Here is a 23,492-nt window from a genome sequence, read left to right on the forward strand (position 1 = left end):
TACTTGGAAAACTGCTTACCCAGCCCAAAGAAAAAAAAAATTTCTTTTCAACCCTGTGCTCCTTGTAAAACAAAAAAAAATCAAAATCCTAAAAAAACCCTGCCACTTTTGTCTCCAGGCAAATGGGTAGAGCACACACCCCCTATTTACTTTTAGGAAGAAAAGAAAAAAAAACCTCTGGGTTGGAGGACTGTGAATTTCCCTGCAGGAGTTAAGTACCCTGCCTCTAGGCAAAGAAAACCTGCAATTCACAAGATAATCCCCTTTTGTCTCTGCTTGGCCACAAAGCAGAGAGAAACCAAGCTGCTTTCAGTTTCAAAGCTGCCTTCTGGACTTCCTAAAAATTCCTTTTTAAAATCTGTATTTCTAGTTCAAAAAATCTCAACTGGATCTCAAAATGATTTCAGGTTAATCCCACCACTGTGCCACCATGTCAAGGTTCCTCCCCCACTCTGAACTCTAGGGTACAGATGTGGGGACCTGCATGAAAAACCTCCTAAGCTTATCCTTACCAGCTTAGGTTAAAACTTCCCCAAGGTACAAAATATTACCCCCGTTATCCTTGGAATGGCCGCTACCACCACCAAACTAATACTGGTTACTGGGGAAGAGCTGTTTGGACGCGTCCTTCCCCCCAAAATACTTCCCAAAACCTTGCACCCCACTTCCTGGACAAGGTTTGGTAAAAAGCCTCACCAATTTGCCTAGGTGACTACAGACCCAGACCCTTGGATCTGAGAACAATGAAAAAGCATTCAGTGTTTTACAAGAAGACTTTTAATAAAAAATAGAAGTAAATAGAAATAAAGAAATCCCCCCTGTAAAATCAGGATGGTATATATCTTACAGAGTAATTAGATTCAAAAACATAGAGAACCCCTCTAGGCAAAACCTTAAGTTACAAAAAAGATACACAGACAGAAATAGTTATTCTATTCAGCACAATTCTTTTCTCAGCCATTTAAAGAAATCATAATCTAACACATACCTAGCTAGATTACTTACTAAAAGTTCTAAGACTCCATTCCTGTTCTGTCCCCGGCCAAGACGACTACAGACAGACCCAGACCCTTTGTTTCTCTCCCTCCTCCCAGCTTTTGAAAGTATCTTGTCTCCTCATTGGTCATTTTGGTCAGGTGCCAGCGAGGTTACCTTTAGCTTCTTAACCCTTTACAGGTGAGAGGAGCTTTCCCCTGGCCAGGAGGGATTTCAAAGGGGTTTACCCTTCCCTTTATATTTATGACACGCCCCCCAAATCTCAGCTAGGGTGAAACACTGGCTGGGATTTCTTCCTGGAGCTCTAGGAAAACAGAGTTAATAAGACACATGCATCTCTAAATATACTACCAAATACATAAAGACTAACAATATTTTCCACATCTCAAGGACGATTTTAACCAGTTGATTCTGGGAAACTTTCACGGGAGAGTGCATCAGCCACTTTGTTAGAAGCTCCTGAGATGTGTTGGATGTCGAAATCAAAATCTTGGAGAGCTAAACTCCACCGAAGAAGTTTTTTGTTAGTTTCTTTGACAGTGTGAAGCCACTTTAGTGCAGCATGGTCGGTTTGCAGGTGGAAACGCCGTCCCCAAACATATGGGCGTAGCTTTTCCAGAGCGTAGACAATGGCATAACATTCTTTTTCAGGGACTGACCAGTTGCTTTCCCTCTCAGACAGTTTTTTGCTGAGAAACACTACAGGGTGGAATTCTTGATCAGGTCCTTTCTGCATTAAAACTGCTCCCACACCACGCTCGGATGCATCTGTGGTTACTAGGAACGGTTTGTCAAAGTCTGGGGCCCTTAGTACAGGGTCAGACATGAGTGTCGCTTTAAGCTTGTTAAAGGCCTTCTGACACTTTCTGGTCCACTGAACAGCATTTGGCTGTTTCTTTTTGGTTAGGTCTGTCAGTGGGGCAGCGATTTGGCTGTAGTGCGGTACAAATCGTCTGTAATAACCGGCCAAGCCGAAGAAGGATTGAACCTGTTTCTTTGACTTTGGGACAGGCCACTTTTGGATAGCATCCACTTTGGCCTGTAGGGGGCTGATAGTTCCTTGACCCACCTGGTGTCCAAGGTAAGTCACTCTGTTTAGGCCTATTTGACACTTCTTAGCCTTAACAGTTAGTCCTGCCTCCCTTATGCGCTCAAGGACTTTTTGTAGATGTTCCAGGTGGTCTGCCCAGGAATCCGAAAATATGGCCACATCGTCAAGGTAGGCGACTGCATATTCTCCTAATCCCGCTAGGAGACCATCTACAAGTCTTTGGAAAGTGGCGGGTGCATTTCGCAGCCCGAAAGGGAGTACATTAAATTCATACAGCCCGAGATGTGTGATGAAGGCTGACCTTTCCTTGGCAGATTCATCTAGCGGTACCTGCCAGTACCCCTTGGTTAAGTCCAAGGTAGAGATGAACTGGGCCCGTCCCAGTTTCTCTAATAGTTCATCAGTGCGTGGCATTGGATAGTTGTCTGGGCGAGTTACAGCATTTAGCTTACGGTAGTCCACGCAAAAACGTATTTCCCCATCTGGTTTGGGAACTAGAACCACTGGAGATGCCCATGCACTTTCAGAGGGGCGGATTACACCCATCTGTAACATATCCTGGATCTCCCGTTCTATAGCAGTTTTAGCTTGAGGAGACACCCGGTAAGGGTGGACCCTAATTGGGTGAGCATTACCTGTGTCAATGGAGTGGTATGCCCGTTCAGTCAGTCCTGGGGTGGCTGAGAACGTTGGCGCGTAGCTAGTGCACAGCTCCTGGATCTGCTGTCGCTGCATACGCCCAAGGGTCATGGAGAGGTTCACCTCTTCCACACCACCAGCACATTTCCCTTCGTAGTAGACACCTTCAGGCCACTCAGCGTCGTCTCCTCCCTGGGCTGTAAACTGACAAACCTTTAATTCTCTGGAATAAAAGGGCTTTAGAGAATTAATATGATACACCTTAGGCTTTCGGTTGGAGGTGGGGAATGCTATGAGATAATTAACAGCTCCCAGGCGCTCCTGGACCACGAATGGCCCTTCCCACGATGCTTCCATTTTATGGGCCTGGAGCGCCTTTAAGACCATGACCTGGTCTCCTACTTTGAAGGAACGCTCTCTGGCATGTTTATCATACCAGGCTTTTTGCTCTTTTTGAGCATCCTGTAAGTTTTCTCTAGCAAGGGCTAAAGAGGTTCGGAGGGTGTTTTGTAGGTTGGTTACAAAGTCCAGAATGTTAGTTCCTGGAGAAGGTGTAAATCCCTCCCATTGCTGCTTCACCAACTGCAATGGCCCCTTAACCTCACGGCCATATACAAGTTCAAATGGGGAAAACCCTAAACTGGGATGTGGTACAGCTCTGTAGGCAACGAGCAACTGCTGCAATACTAGGTCCCAATCATTGGAGTGCTCATTTACGAATTTACGTATCATGGCCCCCAAAGTTCCATTAAACTTCTCCACCATGCCATTTGTTTGATGATGGTAAGGAGTGGCAACCAAGTGATTTACCCCATGAGCTTCCCAAAGGTTTTTCATAGTTCCTGCCAGGAAATTAGTCCCTGCATCTGTGAGGATGTCGGAGGGCCAACCTACCCTGGCAAAAATGTCTGCTAGTGCCTGGCACACACTTTTAGCCCTGGTGTTGCTTAGAGCTACTGCTTCCGGCCATCGGGTGGCAAAATCCATGAAAGTCAGTATGTACTGCTTTCCTCTGGGTGTCTTTTTCGGAAAAGGACCCAGAATATCCACAGCTACTCGCTGAAATGGAACTTCAATGATGGGGAGTGGCTGGAGAGGAGCTTTGACCTGGTCTTGGGGTTTTCCCACTCTTTGGCACACCTCACAAGACTGGACATAGGTAGAAACATCCTTGCCCATTCCCTCCCAGTGGAATGACCCCCCCAAATGGTCTTTGGTCCTGTTCACCCCAGCATGGCCACTAGGGTGATCATGGGCTAAGCTCAAGAGCTTGGCCCGGTATTTAGTTGGAACTACCAACTGTCTCTGAGGATGCCAGTCTTCCTGGTGTCCCCCAGAAAGAGTTTCCTTGTATAAAAGTCCTCTTTCTACAACAAACCTGGATCGATTAGAAGAGCTGAAAGGCGGTGGGTTGCTCCGTGCCGCCGTCCAAGCTCTCTGGAGGCTTTCATCTGCTTCCTGTTTGGTCTGGAACTGTTCCCTTGATGCTGGAGACATCAGTTCCTCATGGGATTGTGGACCTAGGCTTGGTCCCTCTGGAAGCGATATAGGGGATGGAGCTGTTTCTGTTGACTGTGAACCGCTCTCCGCTGGTGCACTATGTTGGGATTCAGGCTCCGGCTGAGCCTCTTGTGTAGGGTTATCGGCTGCTGCCAGTTCAGGTTCGGTGGGGCCCTCTGGTGTTGAGGTTGCAAGTACTGGATTCAGTGCTGACACGGGGTCTGGTGTTGGTTGTTTGGCTGGTTCCGGTTCTGGGACTGGTTCCGTCTGGGTCTCTGGGACTGGATCCACTACTGCTGTTGCAGACATTGGCCTGGGGTCCAGGTCCATCACCTCTGACTGGGTCCTGATAGAAGTTTCCGGAACAGAGCTAGGCCCCACGGCTTGTTTAGCCTGGTTGCGGGTGACCATTCCCACCCTCTTGGCCTGCTTCACATGATTGGCCAAGTCTTCCCCCAACAGCATGGGGATGGGATAATCATCATAGACTGCAAAAGTCCACATTCCTGACCAGCCCTTGTACTGGACAGGCAACTTGGCTGTAGGCAAATTGAAAGAGTTGGACTTGAAGGGTTGAATCGTCACTTGGATCTCTGGGTTGATTAAATTGGGGTCCACTAAGGAAGCATGGATAGCTGACACTTGTGCTCCGGTGTCCCTCCACGCGGTGACCTTCTTCCCACCCACACTCACAGTTTCCCTCCGCTCCAAGGGTATCTGGGAGGTATCTGGGCCTGTGGACCTCTGGTGTGATTCCGGTGCAATGAACTGTAATCTGTTGGGGTTCTTGGGGCAGTTGGCCTTTACATGCCCCAGCTCGTTACACTTAAAACATCGTCCAGCTGACGGGTCACTGGGGCGAGGAGGGTTGCTGGAGAACGGGGTGGTGGGACGATAAGGGGTCTGGAGGGTTCTTTGGGAGGTAGGTGGGGCTTTGGGCGGCCCCCGGTAATAGGGTGTGGTCTGGGGTGGTCCCTTCTGGTCTCCGCTCCAACTGCGACCAGTTTTCTTCTTCTCTGCCACCTCCACCCATCTGGCTCCAATCTCTCCTGCCTCAATTACAGTTTTGGGTTTCCCATCTAGGATGTATCTTTCTATTTCCTCAGGAACACCCTCTAAGAATTGTTCCATTTGCATTAGGAAGGGCAAATTTACTGGAGATTCAACACTTGCTCCTGATATCCAGGCATCCCAATGTTTTACAATGTGGTAGGCATGTCGGGTAAATGACATGTCTGGTTTCCACCTTAGGGCTCTGAACCTCCGACGAGACTGCTCGGGTGTTATCCCCATTCTGACTCTCGCCTTGGATTTAAACAGTTCATACTTGTTCATGTGTTCTTTAGGCATTTCAGCTGCCACCTCAGCTAAGGGTCCACTGAGCTGCGGCCTCAGCTCTACCATGTATTGGTCAGTAGAGATGTTGTACCCAAGGCAGGCCCTTTCGAAGTTTTCTAAGAAGGCCTCAGTATCATCACCTGCCTTGTAGGTGGGGAACCTTCTGGGATGGGAAGTGGTACCTGGAGAAGGATTGCTAGGGTTTGTTGGTATATTCTGCTGGGCCTTTATCCTCTCCATCTCCTCCACATGCTTCCTCTCTTTTTCCTTCTCCTCCTCCTTCAGCCGCATGAGTTCTATCTGTCTTTCATGTTCCCTTTGTTTTTCCTCAGCCTGAAATTTGGCTAATTCCAGCTGTAGTCGAGCTGAGGATTTGCCCATTCTAACCTCTCTGTTTTTAACTAACTTTACACCCGAGGTTTAGAAATAAACAAACAAAACTTGGCTGTAAAATTTTGCTGTGCTGGAATAGAATACCTATTCTCTGATAGTGATTGTCAGCCTACAGAAAAAGACAATTCCCTTGTCTCTGCTCTGGGCCCAAATTAAAGCAAAAAAACCTCCAACTACTTGGAAACCTGCTTACCCAGCCCAAAGAAGAAAAAAAATTTCTTTTCAAACCTGTGCTCCTTGTAAAACAAAAAAAAAAAAATCAAAATTCTAAAAAAAACCCTGCCACTTTTGTCTCCAGGCAAATGGGTAGAGCACACACCCCCTATTTACTTTTAGGAAGAAAAGAAAAAAAAAAACCTCTGGGTTGGAAGACTGTGAATTTCCCTGCAGGAGTTAAGTACCCTGCCTCCAGGCAAAGAAAACCTGCAATTCACAAGATAATCCCCTTTTGTCTCTGCTTGGCCACAAAGCAGAGAGAAACCAAGCTGCTTTCAGTTTCAAAGCTGCCTTCTGGACTTCCTAAAAATTCCTTTTTAAAATCTGTATTTCTAGTTCAAAAAATCTCAACTGGATCTCAAAATGATTTCAGGTTAATCCCACCACTGTGCCACCATGTCACGGTTCCTCCCCCACTCTGAACTCTAGGGTACAGATGTGGGGACCTGCATGAAAAACCTCCTAAGCTTATCTTTACCAGCTTAGGTCAAAACTTCCCCAAGGTACAAAATATTACACCTTGGACAGGCCGCTACCACCACCAAACTAATACTGGTTACTGGGGAAGAGCTGTTTGGACGCGTCCTTCCCCCCAAAATACTTCCCAAAACCTTGCACCCCACTTCCTGGACAAGGTTTGGTAAAAAGCCTCACCAATTTGTCTAGGTGACTACAGACCCAGACCCTTGGATCTTAAGAACAATGAACAATCCTCCCAACACTTGCACCCCCCCTTTCCTGGGAAATGTTGGATAAAAAGCCTCACCAATTTGCATAGGTGACCACAAACCCAAACCCTTGGATCTGAGAACAATGAAAAAGCATTCAGTGTTTTACAAGAAGACTTTTAATAAAAAATAGAAGTAAATAGAAATAAAGAAATTCCCCCTGTAAAATCAGGATGGTATATATCTTACAGGGTAATTAGATTCAAAAACATAGAGAACCCCTCTAGGCAAAACCTTAAGTTACAAAAAAGATACACAGACAGAAATAGTTATTCTATTCAGCACAATTCTTTTCTCAGCCATTTAAAGAAATCATAATCTAACACATACCTAGCTAGATTACTTACTAAAAGTTCTAAGACTCCATTCCTGTTCTGTCCCCGGCCAAGACGACTACAGACAGACTACAGACAGACCCAGACCCTTTGTTTCTCTCCCTCCTCCCAGCTTTTGAAAGTATCTTGTCTCCTCATTGGTCATTTTGGTCAGGTGCCAGCGAGGTTACCTTTAGCTTCTTAACCCTTTACAGGTGAGAGGAGCTTTCCCCTGGCCAGGAGGGATTTCAAAGGGGTTTACCCTTCCCTTTATATTTATGACACCATCGCACTGGTGAAAGTGAATTGGAGCGAACAGTTTCAGTGAGAAGGCTGATGTGCAACCAGGCAGCCCTCTGGCAAGCTCATTTAAGGCCACTTAAACGTCGTCTTTAACAAATTAGCCTAGGGATAAAGCACAGCAATCAAAAGCTTTGTAGGTGGCTTCTCGACATTGGCCTCCTAAAAATGTGAGATGCTTTGAGCTACCTGGAGAAGGTGCGTACACTCTGTCTCATTCTCACATGCTCATAGCCTGAATTAGTGTTTATCAATCCTTCATTAGTACTGTATTTGTAAACCTAGAGAACACTGGGCACAGAATAAAAAATAATAAAACTATAGCTCCTGTCCTGAAGAGCTCACAACCTAACACCAGTGGTTTAATTCAGCATGAAAAAAAGCAGCATTATTAATAGTCCTTTTATAATGCAGAGTGCAGTGATGATAGTGATAATGGACAAGTCAATTAGCCACTTACACCTGGGGACTTAATTGTTACCTCAGTGGGAAACGGGAAACCATGGAAATCTGCCACTTCCCTGGTTAGAACCAAAGATGATAACTTAAGGTTCGATACCATCCCAGGCAGGGAATTTATTCTTTCCCTTCCACCCCATTCTTTCTAACCTCACTTTTGGAATCACTATGTGAAATATCAGCCTGATCTTTCAGTTTTCAAGCAAAGCTCCATTTAAGTCCACAAGAACTTTGACACCACCACCACTTCATTCTGAAGCTTCAAGATCTTGATGTTGTCCCCCCTGTCCCCCACTCCTTGCAAAGTTTCACAAGTTGCTGCATGGACTGAGAACTCAAAAGTTTTCCTCAGAGCCCCTTTCTGCTTCTCACATATTTCACTGAACTTCTTTGTGAAGCAGAGATAGTAGTCTTTTAGGTAGAATGTTAATTGTGATAAGTGTTAACTGAAGGTATACTAGCATGAGATTAATCTCTCTCTCCCCAGCTCACTCCATTGCTGCTATTACATGAATTATCAAAGGAGTTCTTTGAAGGAGCAGTGTTAGCAACTCTTACAATTTGATAATGAGTCTCATGATATTTCAGGGTTGTCTTAAAGCCTCAGCTCCTGGAGTCTTGTGATTTAAGAGAAAGTTTTAATTTAAGAGAGAAAGCATCTAACCTTCACAATTGCAGAGAAAAATTTGAAAGCATGAACTCTTAACAGCTTAAAGGCAAGTATAAAAAACTCCAAAATTAATTATTTTTTAAAAAGTCTTATGCTTTGTAATCCAGTTGGTGGCCTGACTTGTGGTTTTTGAATGCTTGGGGCTGGCAGTAGTGAAGGAGCTCTCCCTGGGAGCGGCAAACATTTAAGAAATTCATTACACATTGTCATAAATATAAAGGGAAGGGTAAACACCTTTAAAATCCCTCCTGGCCAGAGGAAAAACCCTTTCACCTGTAAAGGGTTAAGAAGCTAAGATAACCTCGCTGGCACCTGACCACAATGACCAATGAGGAGACAAGAAACTTTCAAAGCTGGAGGGGGGGAGAAACAAAGGGTCTGGGTCTGTCTGTGGGGTGCTTTTGCTGGGGACAGAACAGGAATGGAGTCTTAGAACTTAGTAAGTAATCTAGCTAGATATGTGTTAGATTCTGTTTGTTTAAATGGCTGAGAAAATAAGCTGTGCTGAATGAAATGGATATTCCTGTTTTTGTGTCTTTTTGTAACTTAAGGTTTTGCCTAGAGGGATTCTCTATGTTTTGAATCTAATTACTCTGTAAGGTATTTACCATCCTGATTTTACAGAGGTGATTCTTTTTTTACTTCTATTAAAATTCTTCTTTTAAGAAACTGAATGCTTTTTCCACTGTTCTTAAGATCCAAGGGTTTGGGTCTGTGGTCATCAATGCAAATTGGTTAGGATTTTTATCAAATCTTCCCCAGAAAAAAGGGGGTAAGATTTGGGAGGATTTTGAGGGGAAAGACGTTTCTAAACGAACTCTTTCCTAATAATAATAATAATACTGGTGTTAGACGTTTGGTGGTGGCAGCGAAAGTCCAAGGGCAAAGGGTAAAATAGTTTGTACCTTTCGGGAAGTTTTAACCTCAGCTGGTAAAAGTAAGCTTAGGAGGTTTTCATGCAGGTCCCCACATCTGTACCCTAGCATTCAGAGTGGGGAAGGAACCTTGAAACACATTATAAAGGATGCAGCAAATTATATTAATTAAAACATACCAATTATCCAAAAAGCACCTTATAGCACTGGTGAAGTTGACAGTGGCCTATTCTTTGGCTGAATACAATATCAGACCCTCCTTAATAGTAGGAGCTTTCTGTAATGGAGGTGTATACAGGGGCTGGAGCTTTTATACTAGGGAAGAAATGTGACCCTTGACCTTTGGCCTGTGTTTTTCTGGGAAATGTGGTTTAGGAATCAGGTATCCATTTTGTTCTGGGTGTTTGCATTGGTTAATTCTTTTTTGTGTATTCAAATAAGGGTGATGAGTTACCTGCTCAGTTTGCATCACATGGGAGTAAATAGCTTTGGGATTTTTCCACTAATTTTAACTCTATTAGGTGATTGGTTAGGAGTCTGCTGAATTCCTACTGTACAATAGGCTGGGTGAGGCTGACTGCCTGCTGGAGAATTCACCCAATAAAATCCAGATACTGGTGGAGACAATACAGAGATGGAGGTAGAAGCCTGCCTTTAGTTTTTATGCTTTTTGTGATGCAGTTGATAGGGAGCAACTTACACTAGAAGAGTGTTAGAGTTTGATGTTTTGCTTAGTTTCTCCTTTTGAATCATTTTAATGTTTTCTGTATGGGTTCTGCAGTTTGTCTAGGGGAACATGTTACTTAACAGAGCAACATCAAAACACTGTGCTCTTCCCCGGTATCCTCCTGTTCCCTACAGAGCACACTGGGCAAGCCAATGTATTGAGGCTAAAGGGCTAGGAGCACCGTTTCCCTTCTCTCATCTGTTTTTCCCCATGGGTTCAGAGTCAGACTGTAGAAACCTTGTGCTGTGTGTGTCACCAGAATCAATTTTCAATCACTTATGATTTGCTTAGAGTTTCTTCCTGCAGACATATGAAACCCCTGGAGCTTACCAGCTGTTCCTCTTTCACACCTCAGACAGGGAGCGTCTCTGAACAAAGGTTCAGGCCAGAGCTTCACGTGCTGAGAATTGCTGTAGCTCCATTGAAGTCCATGGAGCTATGCTGACTTACACCAGCTGATGATTCACAGATTCCAAGGCTAGAAGGGACCAGTGCAATCATCTAGTCTGTCCTCCTGTATAACACAGGAAGGCACAGGACTTCCCCAGTGTGCCCCTGTGTATGTATTCATACCTGACTGGCTCAATAATATCTAAATTAGGCCCCAATCCTGCAACTGGATCCATGCTGGAGAACTCTGATGTCCACAGACTCCCACGCAAGGCAAAAGGGCTATGCACAGCTGGAAGGGTCTACCTGCATAGTAGATCCAACTACAGTAATGCTCTGACCCTGACTTGAGTGGGGGCTCTGCAGAGATGCAGTAGACAGCCCACAAGCTATAGGATCAGGCCTTTAGATTGTAAGCTGCTTTAAGGAGGGACCATGTCTCTTAAGCACCTCACCCAATGGTCCAGATTCTGACTGGACCCTTTGGGTGCTACCACAATCTACACAAATAATAAATAATAAACAAACTGTTCTTAAAGACTGAGAAACACTATATCAAGATATGGAATTTTGACCCAAAAGGAAAAATGCCAAGAAGAGTATTATAAGCCACCAACTAAAAGTGGGGCTTTACAACAGGCTGTTAGCCTAATCTGCTCAGATTTGCCACTCAGCTTTATCCCCTTCCTGAACCACTGGGGAGTGAGAGTGTTCTGTTAAATGTGACCCTGCACAGAGCTGCCAGCAATAAAAAAATTAATAGCAATTTTTTGGAGGAGGCATGCACAAATGCCAGCTTTTCATTTTGTAATTCTTTTTAGTTCTGTTTTTCCAAACGAGCACAGTGATGATTTCTCAATGAAGAGTCAAACTTCCGCTGTTTTTGAGAGACTTCTGTGCTAAAACCCATCCACAAAACGCCCATTTAAAAAAACCTTTATTTCAAGAGTAAAAATAACACTTTCTGCCCCACTGTCCCAGCTCAAAAACAACTGACTAAATCCTACCCCAGCTTTCCAAAAAGGAAAAACAAACCAGTACTGGGTTGAAAACAAGCATGGAAAGGGGAAAATATGCTTAAAATGGAGGTAAAAAATGTAAGTTAAGCTACAACTGTAAACACTCTCTCTCTCTCTCTCTTTCTCTCTCACTATGGCCCCTCTGCACCACTCTGGCAGTGCCAAGAGGCCAAAAACTGCTCTAAATGGGTAGTTTATGGTTCTCCCTGGTGTGTGTGTGTCTGGGGGGGGGGGGTGAATCACCAGCTTGGGTAGAACCAGCATAACCAATCTTGAGCCACTCTTTCTCAACACGGGGGGCATGCTTGGGGAGGAAAGGAGCACGGCTGCATAACAATATGCTCCAGTGATCCCCAGTCAGTACAGAGGCCACTGGGAGTGGGGCAAGGGGAGGTTAGCATACAATAGACATGGTCAATTTTTGTTTGGCAGTGGTTTTTATTGGGGGAAAATGGAATATTTATAAAGGAAATTTCTGCAGGAAAGGTCCCTTTGAAACTAACCATATTGTGCTTTTGTTGAAAACTGAAAAATTTGGGGGAGGGGGTGGCTGTAATGTTTCAGTTTTCAACAAACTTTTGTAGAAAATTTTTGAGGAAAATAAATGTTTTTCATTTTCCTCAATATATATTTTTTTGAAGGAGCAAACATTTCCCAACCAGCTGTAACATACCAGCATCGCTGGCCCTAAATCCCACTGAGCACTACTTGGCCAGACCTAAGTACCATATTTATACACATGTAACTATATACACAGACACACACGCAAAGTATAGGTCATCTTCAGTGTTCCCAGGGATTTGTTTATATACTTAAACCACTAACGTGGGATGAAGAGAGGAACAGAGTGGCATGTGAGAAGCCATCATGCAAGCCCATGGTAAGTTCTAGGTAGCTAGCATAGACATGCTCTGGAAAGATTAGTTGCTTTTGAGCAGAACATTTCTTTAAGCTAAAAATGTAAAAGCCGAGAATTATGACAGACCGAGTTCCTCCAGCTCTTGTCAACAACCTGTGGAGATTAAAAGGCTGTCAGAAAACTATCCACTGAGGCGTCAGAATTGCTTTCTGAAGTCATTCTGAATTAAAACCTAATGATAGTTTTCTTTGATAGCTCTTTTTAGTGGAGTGCAGCTGGAGGAAAATCAGCCAAAAGGGGAATTCAATTTTTTTAAAATAATTAATTTTGACTTTCTTTATCATATGATTTCTGGGTATCTCAGTTGTCTTTTTAATTTCTCTCTGTACAACACGAGGGAGGAAATCTTTGGTGAATGAAATGACTGGTACATTTTTCATTCCCTCTCCCAGTACTTTGACAATGTGTTTACATTACCTTAGCAATCATTTCTTGTTCCTCCCTCCACAGACTCAATAAATAGACCATAAATGACGGTGGGATTTTGGCTGGGGTAAAATGACCAGTTTAAATGAAGAGGCTTGCTTTCTAACAGTAATGTTGATAGTGCTGCTGGTGGAGGTAATAAACAGAACAGCTCAACATGTTGCAGATAGTATGGTGTAGAAAAAGATGCTTGAGTGTTTGGTTTTTTGTCTACCACAGTTCCAACTATTTCCCCCCATTCTCAGCACCTCCTAAAGATTGTGGGTTTTTTTCCCCATGGTTAAACCCCCATTTGGGATTTTTATTTTCAGAATCAATTTTCATTGCAATGCTTTGGTTTATGCTCTATAGTGTGTGTGTGTTTCTGATCCAGTCTCCTCATGATTAGAAGGGACAGGTTTGTTCTTTTGATTATGAAGGCAGCAGGGCCAGCTGGCCCAGAAGACAGACAGCTGCCAGGCCGGGATGCTGCAGCAGGTAAAAGAACCAGCCCCTGTTCCAACTTGAAGGATTCTGCTGGGAGGGGGCAGAAAGTGACAGTGTCTCTTGGCTGGACTGAAGGGCAGCCACAAACACAACCCATTTGCTGGAGCACAATTGGAACGTGACACCTTGTGACAATGGCTTGGCAACAAAGGGTCTCCTCCCACTCCCAGAGTTACTGACAAGTGATCATTCCACCTGCTTGCACCCTCTCCCACCCAATTCCTCTCGGGTTTTTTCTTTCAGCTCACATTCATGACCTCACTGATGGCAGCACAAAACCCCTCCACAATGCGTTGGTATTGTGTGTGGGGAAGGATAAGAGCACACAATCCTTGGTAGAGACCAAGATAACAAATATACCTGACCTGCTGTAGTGTTCCTGCCTAGCAGCCGGAATGCCACCTCTCGGCTCTCTCGCTTTGCACTGGGTCCTAAATAATGTAGGGCTTGCCTATACTTGAAAATGAATTCAGAGAAAGATAGGGTGTGTATTCAAAAACAATAGCTGCTCCACCTGTGGAATCAGAGGCTCCACACATGGAGTTAGTTGGGGCAGTTATGCCTGAATAACTCCATTTGTATGTAGATAAGCCCTTAAGAGAGCAACTCTCACCCTTCTTTTCAATCACCAAGGAGAGGCCATGAAAAGGAAACTTACAATCACGATACATTTCCAATACGGTATTAGTCTTAAAATAAAATATTAAAAAATATTGGGTTTTATTACAGAAACATCCCCTAATACGTTTTAAAAAATAGTTGGGAGACAGAACTACCCTTTGGAGATCCTGCTTTATACCTAGTTTGACTGCTGTCCACCAGCTGGGGGTGGCTTGTGAGTGTGAGAGAACAGAACTTTCATAAGAGTTGGACCTAGACTGTGGCAGTCCCATATGAGATAAGAATGCATACCTGAGCATTATCAGATCTAAATGCAAGACTTGCTTCCTCCGCTTAACTTTCCCTCAGTAAATTCTTGTCTCTCTCATGCTAACACACACCCTTGTAACACTTGTAAACATATTGAGTTATTTTTTTTTTACAGGCTGGGAAGCAAGAGAGAGAATGAGGAGAGAGAGTTATTTAGTTTTTAAATGACTGGGTGGTGACCAGATGCTAGCGTGCCACAGGCCACGTAAGTATCTTGGTAGTCACATGAAAGCTAATGGCCCAATTTTCAAATATGGGCACTGATTAGCAGACACTGATCTAGAGCGTACTAATTTTCAGGTTCCCAACTTTAGATACCTACGAGTCTCAAGTTGGGCACCTCAAAACTGAGGCACAGAAAATTAGGCCCACTTTTGAACATCTTGGTCTAAAAGTGTCTTGCCCCATGGTTCACTCACAGTAAGTGTCTCAGCCCACAGCAGGTGCCATGATCCTTTCAGTTTGCAAACTTTTTTTTGTAAATACTAAAAAACATGGCCACCTCTTATTGGTGCTTGCACATCCTCTAGTATCCACCCCAAAAGTGTTGGATTATTGAAAAAATAATTATTTGCACTCTTTAACTGAGGTTCTCCATGCACTTTATTAACAGGTATGAATCAAATTCCTCAGCATCCCTGCAAGGTATTTCCTTAATGCTGCAGGGAAGAAAACAGACACAGACAGTAAGAAATGTTAGCTATGTGACAGAGTGAGCCATTGAAAGAGTTGGGGAATGGAATGAATGTGGTTCCAACTCTCAGCCCCCGGTTCTAGCCATTAGAATATGCTCCTTCTCACTATTAATAAGAACCTATGAAACAAGTCTGGTAAGAGCACTGGCAATTGGTTCCCTCATATTAAGAGGTTTTGTTAAAACTTCTCTGTCTCCAAGGCAGACTGAAATGAAGGGACAATTGAAAAGGGCACTGGAAGGGTCTTCAAGCTAATCTGTTCATCCCATTAGGTAATTCATATTGGTACTGAAAATAGTTAACGTTGTTTAAGTGTAAACATATCTACAAGGAAATAAGTTCATAAATGTCTATCTAAAATAGTACTAGGTGCAGAGAGCCTTCAGATTTGCCCCACACACACAGCTTCAGATCATTAGTTTAAAAAACTCTAGTGGCTCCTTATTGTCCTGAGGTGGACTCTGGGACATGTTCATGTGCAGATCATTAACTCTAGGGGTATGTTGAAGTTCACCATATCCAAGACCTGCTGTGTTGCAGGTAACATCAACCCACCCATTATTGACACAATGTGGCAGATGTATATTTGCATTAATACTGCATATTCATTATCTTTACCATTATTTTTAAATATGCACCATGTACTATTTTATACTATGTTGTCATAATGCACAGTGTACCACAGCAAAAAATCACCAGCACAATCAAATCTTGTATCCTGTTTCACAATTATAACCTCCCTTTCTTACTTCTTAGCGTATGTGCAATATGCCTCAGGTGGCACGTGACTGGGATTCATCACTGAATTTGGTCTGCTGGTTGGATCATTAGCTTCCCTGAGTCGGGCCAGTTACTCTCGGGGAGCTCAACATGAATGCTAATCTATGCCCCCTCTCCTTTCTTACTAAGAAATATTGACTGTAATGCACAGGTTTTGTGGTATTTGCAGTAAACGGTGAGCTAAGATGGATGGTCCTTTATACTTTTCCTACCCAGATGCCAAAGAGATGAATTAGTAGAGCTGGTGAGGAGTTTTTCTGTGATTTTTTTTTTATTGGAAAATACTGATTCATTGGAACTGAAAATTTTTGCAGGAAAGGATCAAATTTGATGCCTTTTAAATGGAAAAATGTTGACATTTTTTAAAATGAAAAATTCTAGTTTTCTGGTTTGAAATGACTTTTTGCTTAGCCCTTTAATCTAATTATAGTCAATTATATATATAGCCACCTCAAACCCCATTTGAAATATTTCAGTTGACCTGAACCAATAATGTTTTAGGATTTTCATTTCACAAAAAGTTGTCAAGATTGACTTTTCATCCAATTCAGTACAGGAAAAATTTTCAAAATCTTGAAATATTTCATGAGATCCAAAAACCTTTCCCTGGGCAGCTCTATTCATTAGTAGTATTCTTTCAATTTATAAAAAGCCTAGCATCCTATGTGATGTAAATTACAAGGGGAAAAATTCTCCCCAAACTCTCTTCCTAATAAATTTCACTTCCTCTTCATGCTCCTCCCTCCTCCCAAAGCCCAAGTAAATAGATAAGTTTTGCTGCATTCCCTGAAAGTCAGAAGACACAGGCCATTCTGGACCAAGTGAGGAGCAGGTTTCAAAACGGGGAGCCCCTCATGGAGACTGTTCCACTGACAGCACCCTCTTTTTTAAATTGAAGGGACTCTGGTCTGTGCATCTCCATTGATTGTAGCATGACATGGGGAGAGAGGTGGTCTCTCACATAGCTAGGTCCCAAGTGAGTTAGAGCTTTATAGGTCAAAGCCAACACCTTAAACGCCCCCAAAAAGCCAATAGGCAGCCAGTGCAGATCCTGATGCACGGAAGTCAGGTGCTCAAACTGAGACATCACTTGAAAAGCAGATTGCAGTGTTCTGCAACACGGTAAGGATCTTAATGCATAGCCCCACGTGGAACACACTGCAGCAATCCATGCTTAGGCTGCATCAGTTGCACAGCTGCTTCCATATTTCCAATAGGATGCTTGTCATGATTAGTTCACTCTGTGGATTAAATGTCAGCGAAATTTCACATATTAAAGAAACACAGCATTCCTTTAGTTCAATAAAACAAAGACACACACACAGAACATCGGAAACAATTACTAGGTCAAATGTAGTTTTCCAGCAGCAGTGAGGAGATTAAATTAAAGACTTCCGCCAGGAAAGAGTGTCTGGCATGTTTCTGGTAGATTGGAAACTCTTCGAGGCAGGGACTGTCCCACTCTGTATGGTTTTTGCTATACTTTGCTCACAGGGGTATGGACTGTCCTGAAAGATAGTTCCCAGCCACACTGAAAGTTAGAATAGTGCAGCGAATACTGGACTAGGACTCTCAGACCTTAAGGCCAGAAGGGACCATCATGATCATCTAGTCTGACCAATGCAGGCCACAGAACCTCACCCCCCACTCCTATAATAGACCCACAGTGGTGCAAGCAGAATTCATTTCTTACCAGTATGCTGCAGGGAAGACCATGTGACCCCCCCCACATGACTTCTCCCTGTCTTGCCCCCAGCCCGGGGCTCTGCACTGTTCCCCTGCCCTCCCCATGATCCATGCCACGTTACTGAGGGGTGGAGGAAGGGTGGCTGGGCGGGCTCTTTCCTCCTCCCGCTGCACCAGAGACTTCTGAACTGCAGGGATCTCCTGGGAATTGCAGCGGCGAAAGGAGCAGAATGTGGGAACTGCCCCCAGCCCTGTCCTCCTGCGGGGCTGCTGTACAGACCCCAGACAGGACTCAGGAGATGCAGCTGTGTGGAAGGGCTGGGGGCGGGGCTGGGGAGCAGTACAGCCGTGCTGGAAGAGCTGCTGGAGTGGGGTCACTCAGCGGCCCCATATCCTGCTCCTCCTGTCTTTCTGGTATAGTGTAACAGCTATAAATACCTTACTGGTACAGTGTATAGTATTGTACTGCCTTACTTGTACCACTGTAGACCCATAACAGCTGGCTGAGTTACTGAAGTCCTCAAATCTTGATTTAAGGAGTTCAAGTTACAGAGAATCCACCATTTACACTACTTCAAACCAGCAAGAGACCCAGGACCCATGCTGGAGAGGAAGGTAAAAAACCCCAGGGTCTCTGCTAATCTGATTCAGGGGAAAATTCCTTCCTGACCCCCAACTATGGCAACAAGTTAGACCCCCGAGCACATGGGCAAGACCCACTAGCCAGATACTTCAGAAAGAATTCTCCGTAGTAACACAGAGTATTTCCCCATCTAGTGTCCCATCTCAGGCCATTGGAGATATCTGCTAATAGCAATTGTGGCTGGGCTATATGCCATTGTAGGCAATCTCATCATACCATCCCCTCCAGAAACTTATCATGCTCAGTCTTAACGATCTAGGTTCTGTTCCAAAACTCTGCCACTGACCTGCTGTGTGACCTCAGAGAAGTCACGACACTTAGCTGTACCTCTGTTCCCTTCACTCTGTGTCCATGATGTCTACTTAGACTGTAGCGGGCATGACTTTTCTTGTACTCTGTGTTTATACAGTATCTAGCACAATGGGCCCCCAATCTTGATTGGAACCTAGCCACTACTATAATGCAATTAGTAAATAATAACAATAATTAAATCCTAGAAGAAACACCTAATTTATAACCATCCAAACAGCTTGTTCTCCAACATGGTGTTTTCACAGTATAGGCCCTATACAGCTGCTGCACCAGGAGTGTAGTTCTATTAACTTTCAAATGGTAATTATTGAAAGAAGCTGTGAAACTGGATCATGTATATCATGTGGTATTCTTATTGCCTTCCTTATAGGAACACACCTGGTTTCAGCTCTTGTGAGTGATGGATACAAATCCCCTGCTTATTTGCACCCTTCTGTAAAGATCTTTTGATGTAAAACCATAGTGGTATTATCTTACTTTAATGTTATTTTTTAACGTAATAGATTTGCTTTTTCCTTGTGCATGGGCCATTTACCCATCAGGGCTTTGAGTTTGCACCTTGGAAGGATTTGCTGCCGTACTACTTGAGAATGCAGCCTCAGCCACGAGGCAAAGATTGGAATAAAGATTTATTCAAGGTTCAGAGCAGCAGAGGTCTTCTAATCCATCTACAAAGGTATACGTGGTTTCTGGCTTATTTGTTTTACTCTGGTGTTAAATGCTCCATGAAGAACATACAGTACGTTAACAATTGGGGCGACCAGCTGCCAACACTTGGTAGCCCAGTTAGTATGAGAGGCTACTGTACAGAGAGCAGGTGGGAAATAAATCCTCTTTTCAGATCTGTTATGTGGAAGAAGGGGAATGCTGACAGTGAAAGAATGCATTGGAAACCCCTTCTTCAGCTATATGCCAGGGTTTAGAATAGAAAACGACGCTGCCCGGTGTGATATTGTTTCCATTCTGGGCACAGTTGTTAAATATAATATTAGCTTTACTGGACTCATCAGCTGTGGTTGCATTTCAACTATCTACCAATGTGATACATTTTCAGGAGGCGAGGGAGGTTAGGAAATAGGAAAACAGCTTTTTCATTTATTTATTTTTTTTTTTACACGTATCCCAACAGCGCTGGGATATTATTAAATACAAAAGTGTAACCTATTTCTCAGAAGCATAACCATCTGTGTGTTCCAGAGATGGTGAAACATGTTTTGGGCAATTTCATACTCATTCGAACATTGTGATTTCAAATTTCCTCATGGAATTAAACCCCGTGTAGTTTCAGTTCCATTTATCCACAGTCGTACAGCAGTGGTGAAAGGCCGAGTGGCCTCCTCCCTTGTATGTCCAAAATGGAGAAGGTGAACTGAATGGGTGTGTGAAGAAAGCAGCAGATGCATTAGGAACATTATTAATAGGAAGTCAAATTTAAGCATGGGTGTAAGGGGAGTGTGGGTGGGGCAGTGGAAGCAGCCTGGTTAATCACATAGGTCTGGAAATAGCAAAGAAAAAGTTTGGAAGTGACAGAAGAGGAGTTTAGCAGCGGGGTGGGGGGGAGAACGGGCAACAGCCCTGAGGAGGGATGGGGAGAGAGAGTGAGCTCTGGCTGCAGAGAGAGCATGTTTCTTTGGAAGCCGACAACAGAGAAAGACACAGGTGGATAATATCTGTGTCTGGCACTTCTAGGGTTTAGTATCTAGGGTGCTGGGTGCAGTAACAAAAAATCTGCCCAGGAGAACGACCCCACGCAATTGCTGTAGAAATTAAGTTCAGACACTGAAGACAATGCAATCTGGTGCATTTTACAGATGCTTTTTATTGCCCCATTAATTAAGGGGATAATGTTTGTGGTGAAGGAGTAAGGAGCAATAAACTGCTTTTGTGAGTGATTAAAGAGAAGCCAGAACATTTGAAAGCGCAGAAGCAGTTTGAGAGCACATGCCAACATTAGGACACATTAAAAACCCTCACAAAAGATGGCCAGGTGGGGATGCCCAATTTCATGTAGATTTAAAAGTTCGGTCACTTTGTTAGACTTCCCATTGATGTCACTATGGTGACAAGGGAGCTTAAAGCTAATAACCATTTGAGGACAGAAGCAAAAGTGAACTACTCTTTGAGGAAGTGGCCTGGATAGAAATAAAGTAGTACAAAGTCACATAGAGGGGGTGATTTTGAGAAGTGGAATCCCATTCTGCTACCAGAAGTACTTGTGTAAGCCAACATTTGCATCTGCGATGAAGTGTAGGCACAATTCCTAGCACATTGACATGTAGGGGGTTACACTCAGTCACTCACTCATCTAAGTGGTGTGACTAGCTCCAGCAAAATTATTGCGCCTTCAAAATAAGAGGCCAGTGAGAAATCACAGCTGTAGCGTCACTGGAGTTTTCACTGTCTTGTGAAAAGCGATTACTAGTATTTTTCTGGGCTGCAGTCAGCGGAGTTACTTCTCTTGAATTCAAATGATTACTAGAGCCAGGGCCGGCTCCAGGCACCAGCATTCCAAGCAGGTGCTTAGGGCAGCCCTGTGAAACGGGCAGCAGTCTGTGTGCTGTCAGGGCGGCGTCTCGTCTTTCCGCGGCAGCGGCAATTCGGCGGCAGACCCTCCAATATCTCCTCTTAGATTAGCTGGCTCTAAAATATTGGAGGGCGTGCTGCATACTCATATTAAAGCTGGTTTGCTAGATGCAAAGGAACAAAGACAAACATGAACAAGATCCTCAGCTGATGTAAATCAGCATAGTTCCAAGGAAGGCAATGGCGTTACGCCAATCTACCCCAGCTACAGATCTGGCCTCATTCATATGGCGCATATATTCTACACAAATACGGAGCCTAATTCTCTGCCAGTGTAAAACCATTGGCTTTCGTGGAGCTGCTCTTACGCACTTACTCAGGGCTGAATTTGGCCCATTACCTTAGTTAGATAATATGTTTTAAAACTGAACAGAATAAGAGAGGGAAATTGATTGGCCAGGAGAATGCCAACAAAACCAGACAACCTTATAGTTTGGCCGGAGCTGGCAATAATCTTGCTTCTTGAAAGGTGTAATAAAGGAAAACCCACTTTTTTTCAGTTTTGAAGACACTTCACTTTGTGCTGCAAAATGCTTTCAACGCAGGTAGATATTCAGGAAATAAAGCTGAACGGCGGAGCCTTGTATTATTGTATAAATTCTACTTAGTCACCTGGAGCAATTGCATATTTCACATTTGAATAAAATATCTTTAGATTTTTCTATTAGAATCATTACGGTATGGGTGGGTGAATATATCAATATTTGCAAAGCTCTGAGAGATTCTCCAATGAAAGACGTTCTACAAGTGCAATGTATTATTATATACTATACACAGAGAGACATAACAGATATAGTAATGCGATCACTCATACTTATGATCATTAAGAATTATAACAACTCCTTTGGTTAATGGCTCTGTTCTATCATTTCACGTTTCTGTATGGATTCTGGACAGCACATAAGTCACCTTATTTCTAGGAGCATTTAATAATCAGACTAATCCTGGGAACAATTTTAAACTCCTAATAGCTCAGTAAACTAGAATGTGTAGGCAATTTATTTTCTGCATATTGTCAGTACAGGTAACACTCCATTTCTCACTTCATGAATGCATTTTATTGTTTTAAAATGAAACCCAGCATGTGTTTCCAACAGATTATCTCCATAATCATTTCCTTTTTGCTATGAAAATGATCTGAAAATTGTTCTTTGATGCAAGGGAAGAGTTTGCAAGGGCACACTGTACAAAAGCTGGAATTGTGCAATTACCATTTGTAAAGAGAAACTGTTATCAAAGTAACTGCAGGGGACATCTCCAGGAACCCTCTTGGAGTCAGGAAATTTGAAACATACATTTTTCTAACATGAATTTCACTATAAACCCTTCTGAATAACGCATAAGATTTGATTTAACATCATAGTTAATTCTGATGTTCAGTCCCAGATAACAGGGGTTCTTAGGGCAGATTACCACACCTACACACCTGTTTAGCGACTGACCTGTGCAGTTGTTGCAAGTCTTTTGACATCAAGGTGCCTTCTGTCTTTGAAGGATCTTTCCTAATGACAATGCTGAAGCATAACAGTCCGGACAGGTCTACGCTATAGACTTGCACTGGTATAACTACGTTGCTCAGGGATGTGAAAAATCGCAGCGGTACATAAACTATGCCCGACGGCATAGTTGCATCTTCACTAAGGGCTTGGCTACACTTGCGAGTTAGAGCACATTAAAGGAGCCCCAGGCGCACTAGCTCACTACCCGTCCACACCGGCAAGGCACGTAGAGCGCTCTGACTCAGCGGCTAGAGCGCTCCTGGTACTCCACCTCGGCGAGTGGAATAACGTTTGGTGTGCCCCCGCTGGGTGCCGCAGCACCAGTGGGGACGCCCTGGTCTGTTAGTGCGCTCTGATCGGCCTCTGGAAGCGTCCCACAATGCCTGTTCTAGCCACTCTGGTCATCACTCTGAACTCTACTGCCCTGCCCTCAGATGACCAGCCGTCAGATCCACCCTTTAAATTCTCTGGGAATTTTGAAAATCCCCTTCCTGTTTGCTCAGCAAGGTGTGGAGTGCTCTCAGCAAATCTTTCCAGGTGACCATGCCAGTATAGAGTAATGGCGAGGTGCTGGACCTCATCAGTGTTTCGGGGAAGGAAGCTGTCCAGTCCCAGCTGCGCTCCAGCTGTAGGAATTACGATACCTTTGGGCAGCTATCAAGGGACATGCTGGTTAGGGGCCATGACCGGGACGCACTGCAGTGTAGGGTTAAAGTGAAGGAGCTGCAGAATGCCTACCGCAAAGCCCGTGAGGCAACCAGCCGCTCTGGTGCTGCCCCTGCAACCTGCTGTTTCTACAAAGAGCTGGACGCAATACTTGGGGGCGACCCCACCTCCACTCCGAGTAGCACCATGGACACTTCAGACTCCAGTTCAACAAGGCAGGAGGAAGAGGAGCAGCAAAGTGGGAGCGAGGGT

General features: G+C 44.0%; 1 protein-coding gene across 1 annotated transcript in view; it reads right to left on the reverse strand.

Moving 5' to 3' along the window:
• Window positions 1-16,579: 16,579 nt before the first annotated feature.
• ARHGAP8 (Rho GTPase activating protein 8) overlaps window positions 16,580-23,492 on the reverse strand; it is a 132,567-nt gene continuing 125,654 nt past the window's right edge. The window contains exon 13 of the mRNA XM_084641893.1: window positions 16,580-17,092. Within this exon, the coding sequence (XP_084498019.1) occupies window positions 17,036-17,092 (57 nt within the window). The 3' untranslated portion in view covers window positions 16,580-17,035. The remainder of the gene's footprint in view (window positions 17,093-23,492) is intronic.

Source organism: Lepidochelys olivacea (genome assembly GCF_965140295.1).
Source record: "Lepidochelys olivacea isolate rLepOli2 genome assembly, chromosome: 1".
In the NCBI taxonomy this organism is placed as follows: domain Eukaryota; kingdom Metazoa; phylum Chordata; order Testudines; family Cheloniidae; genus Lepidochelys; species Lepidochelys olivacea.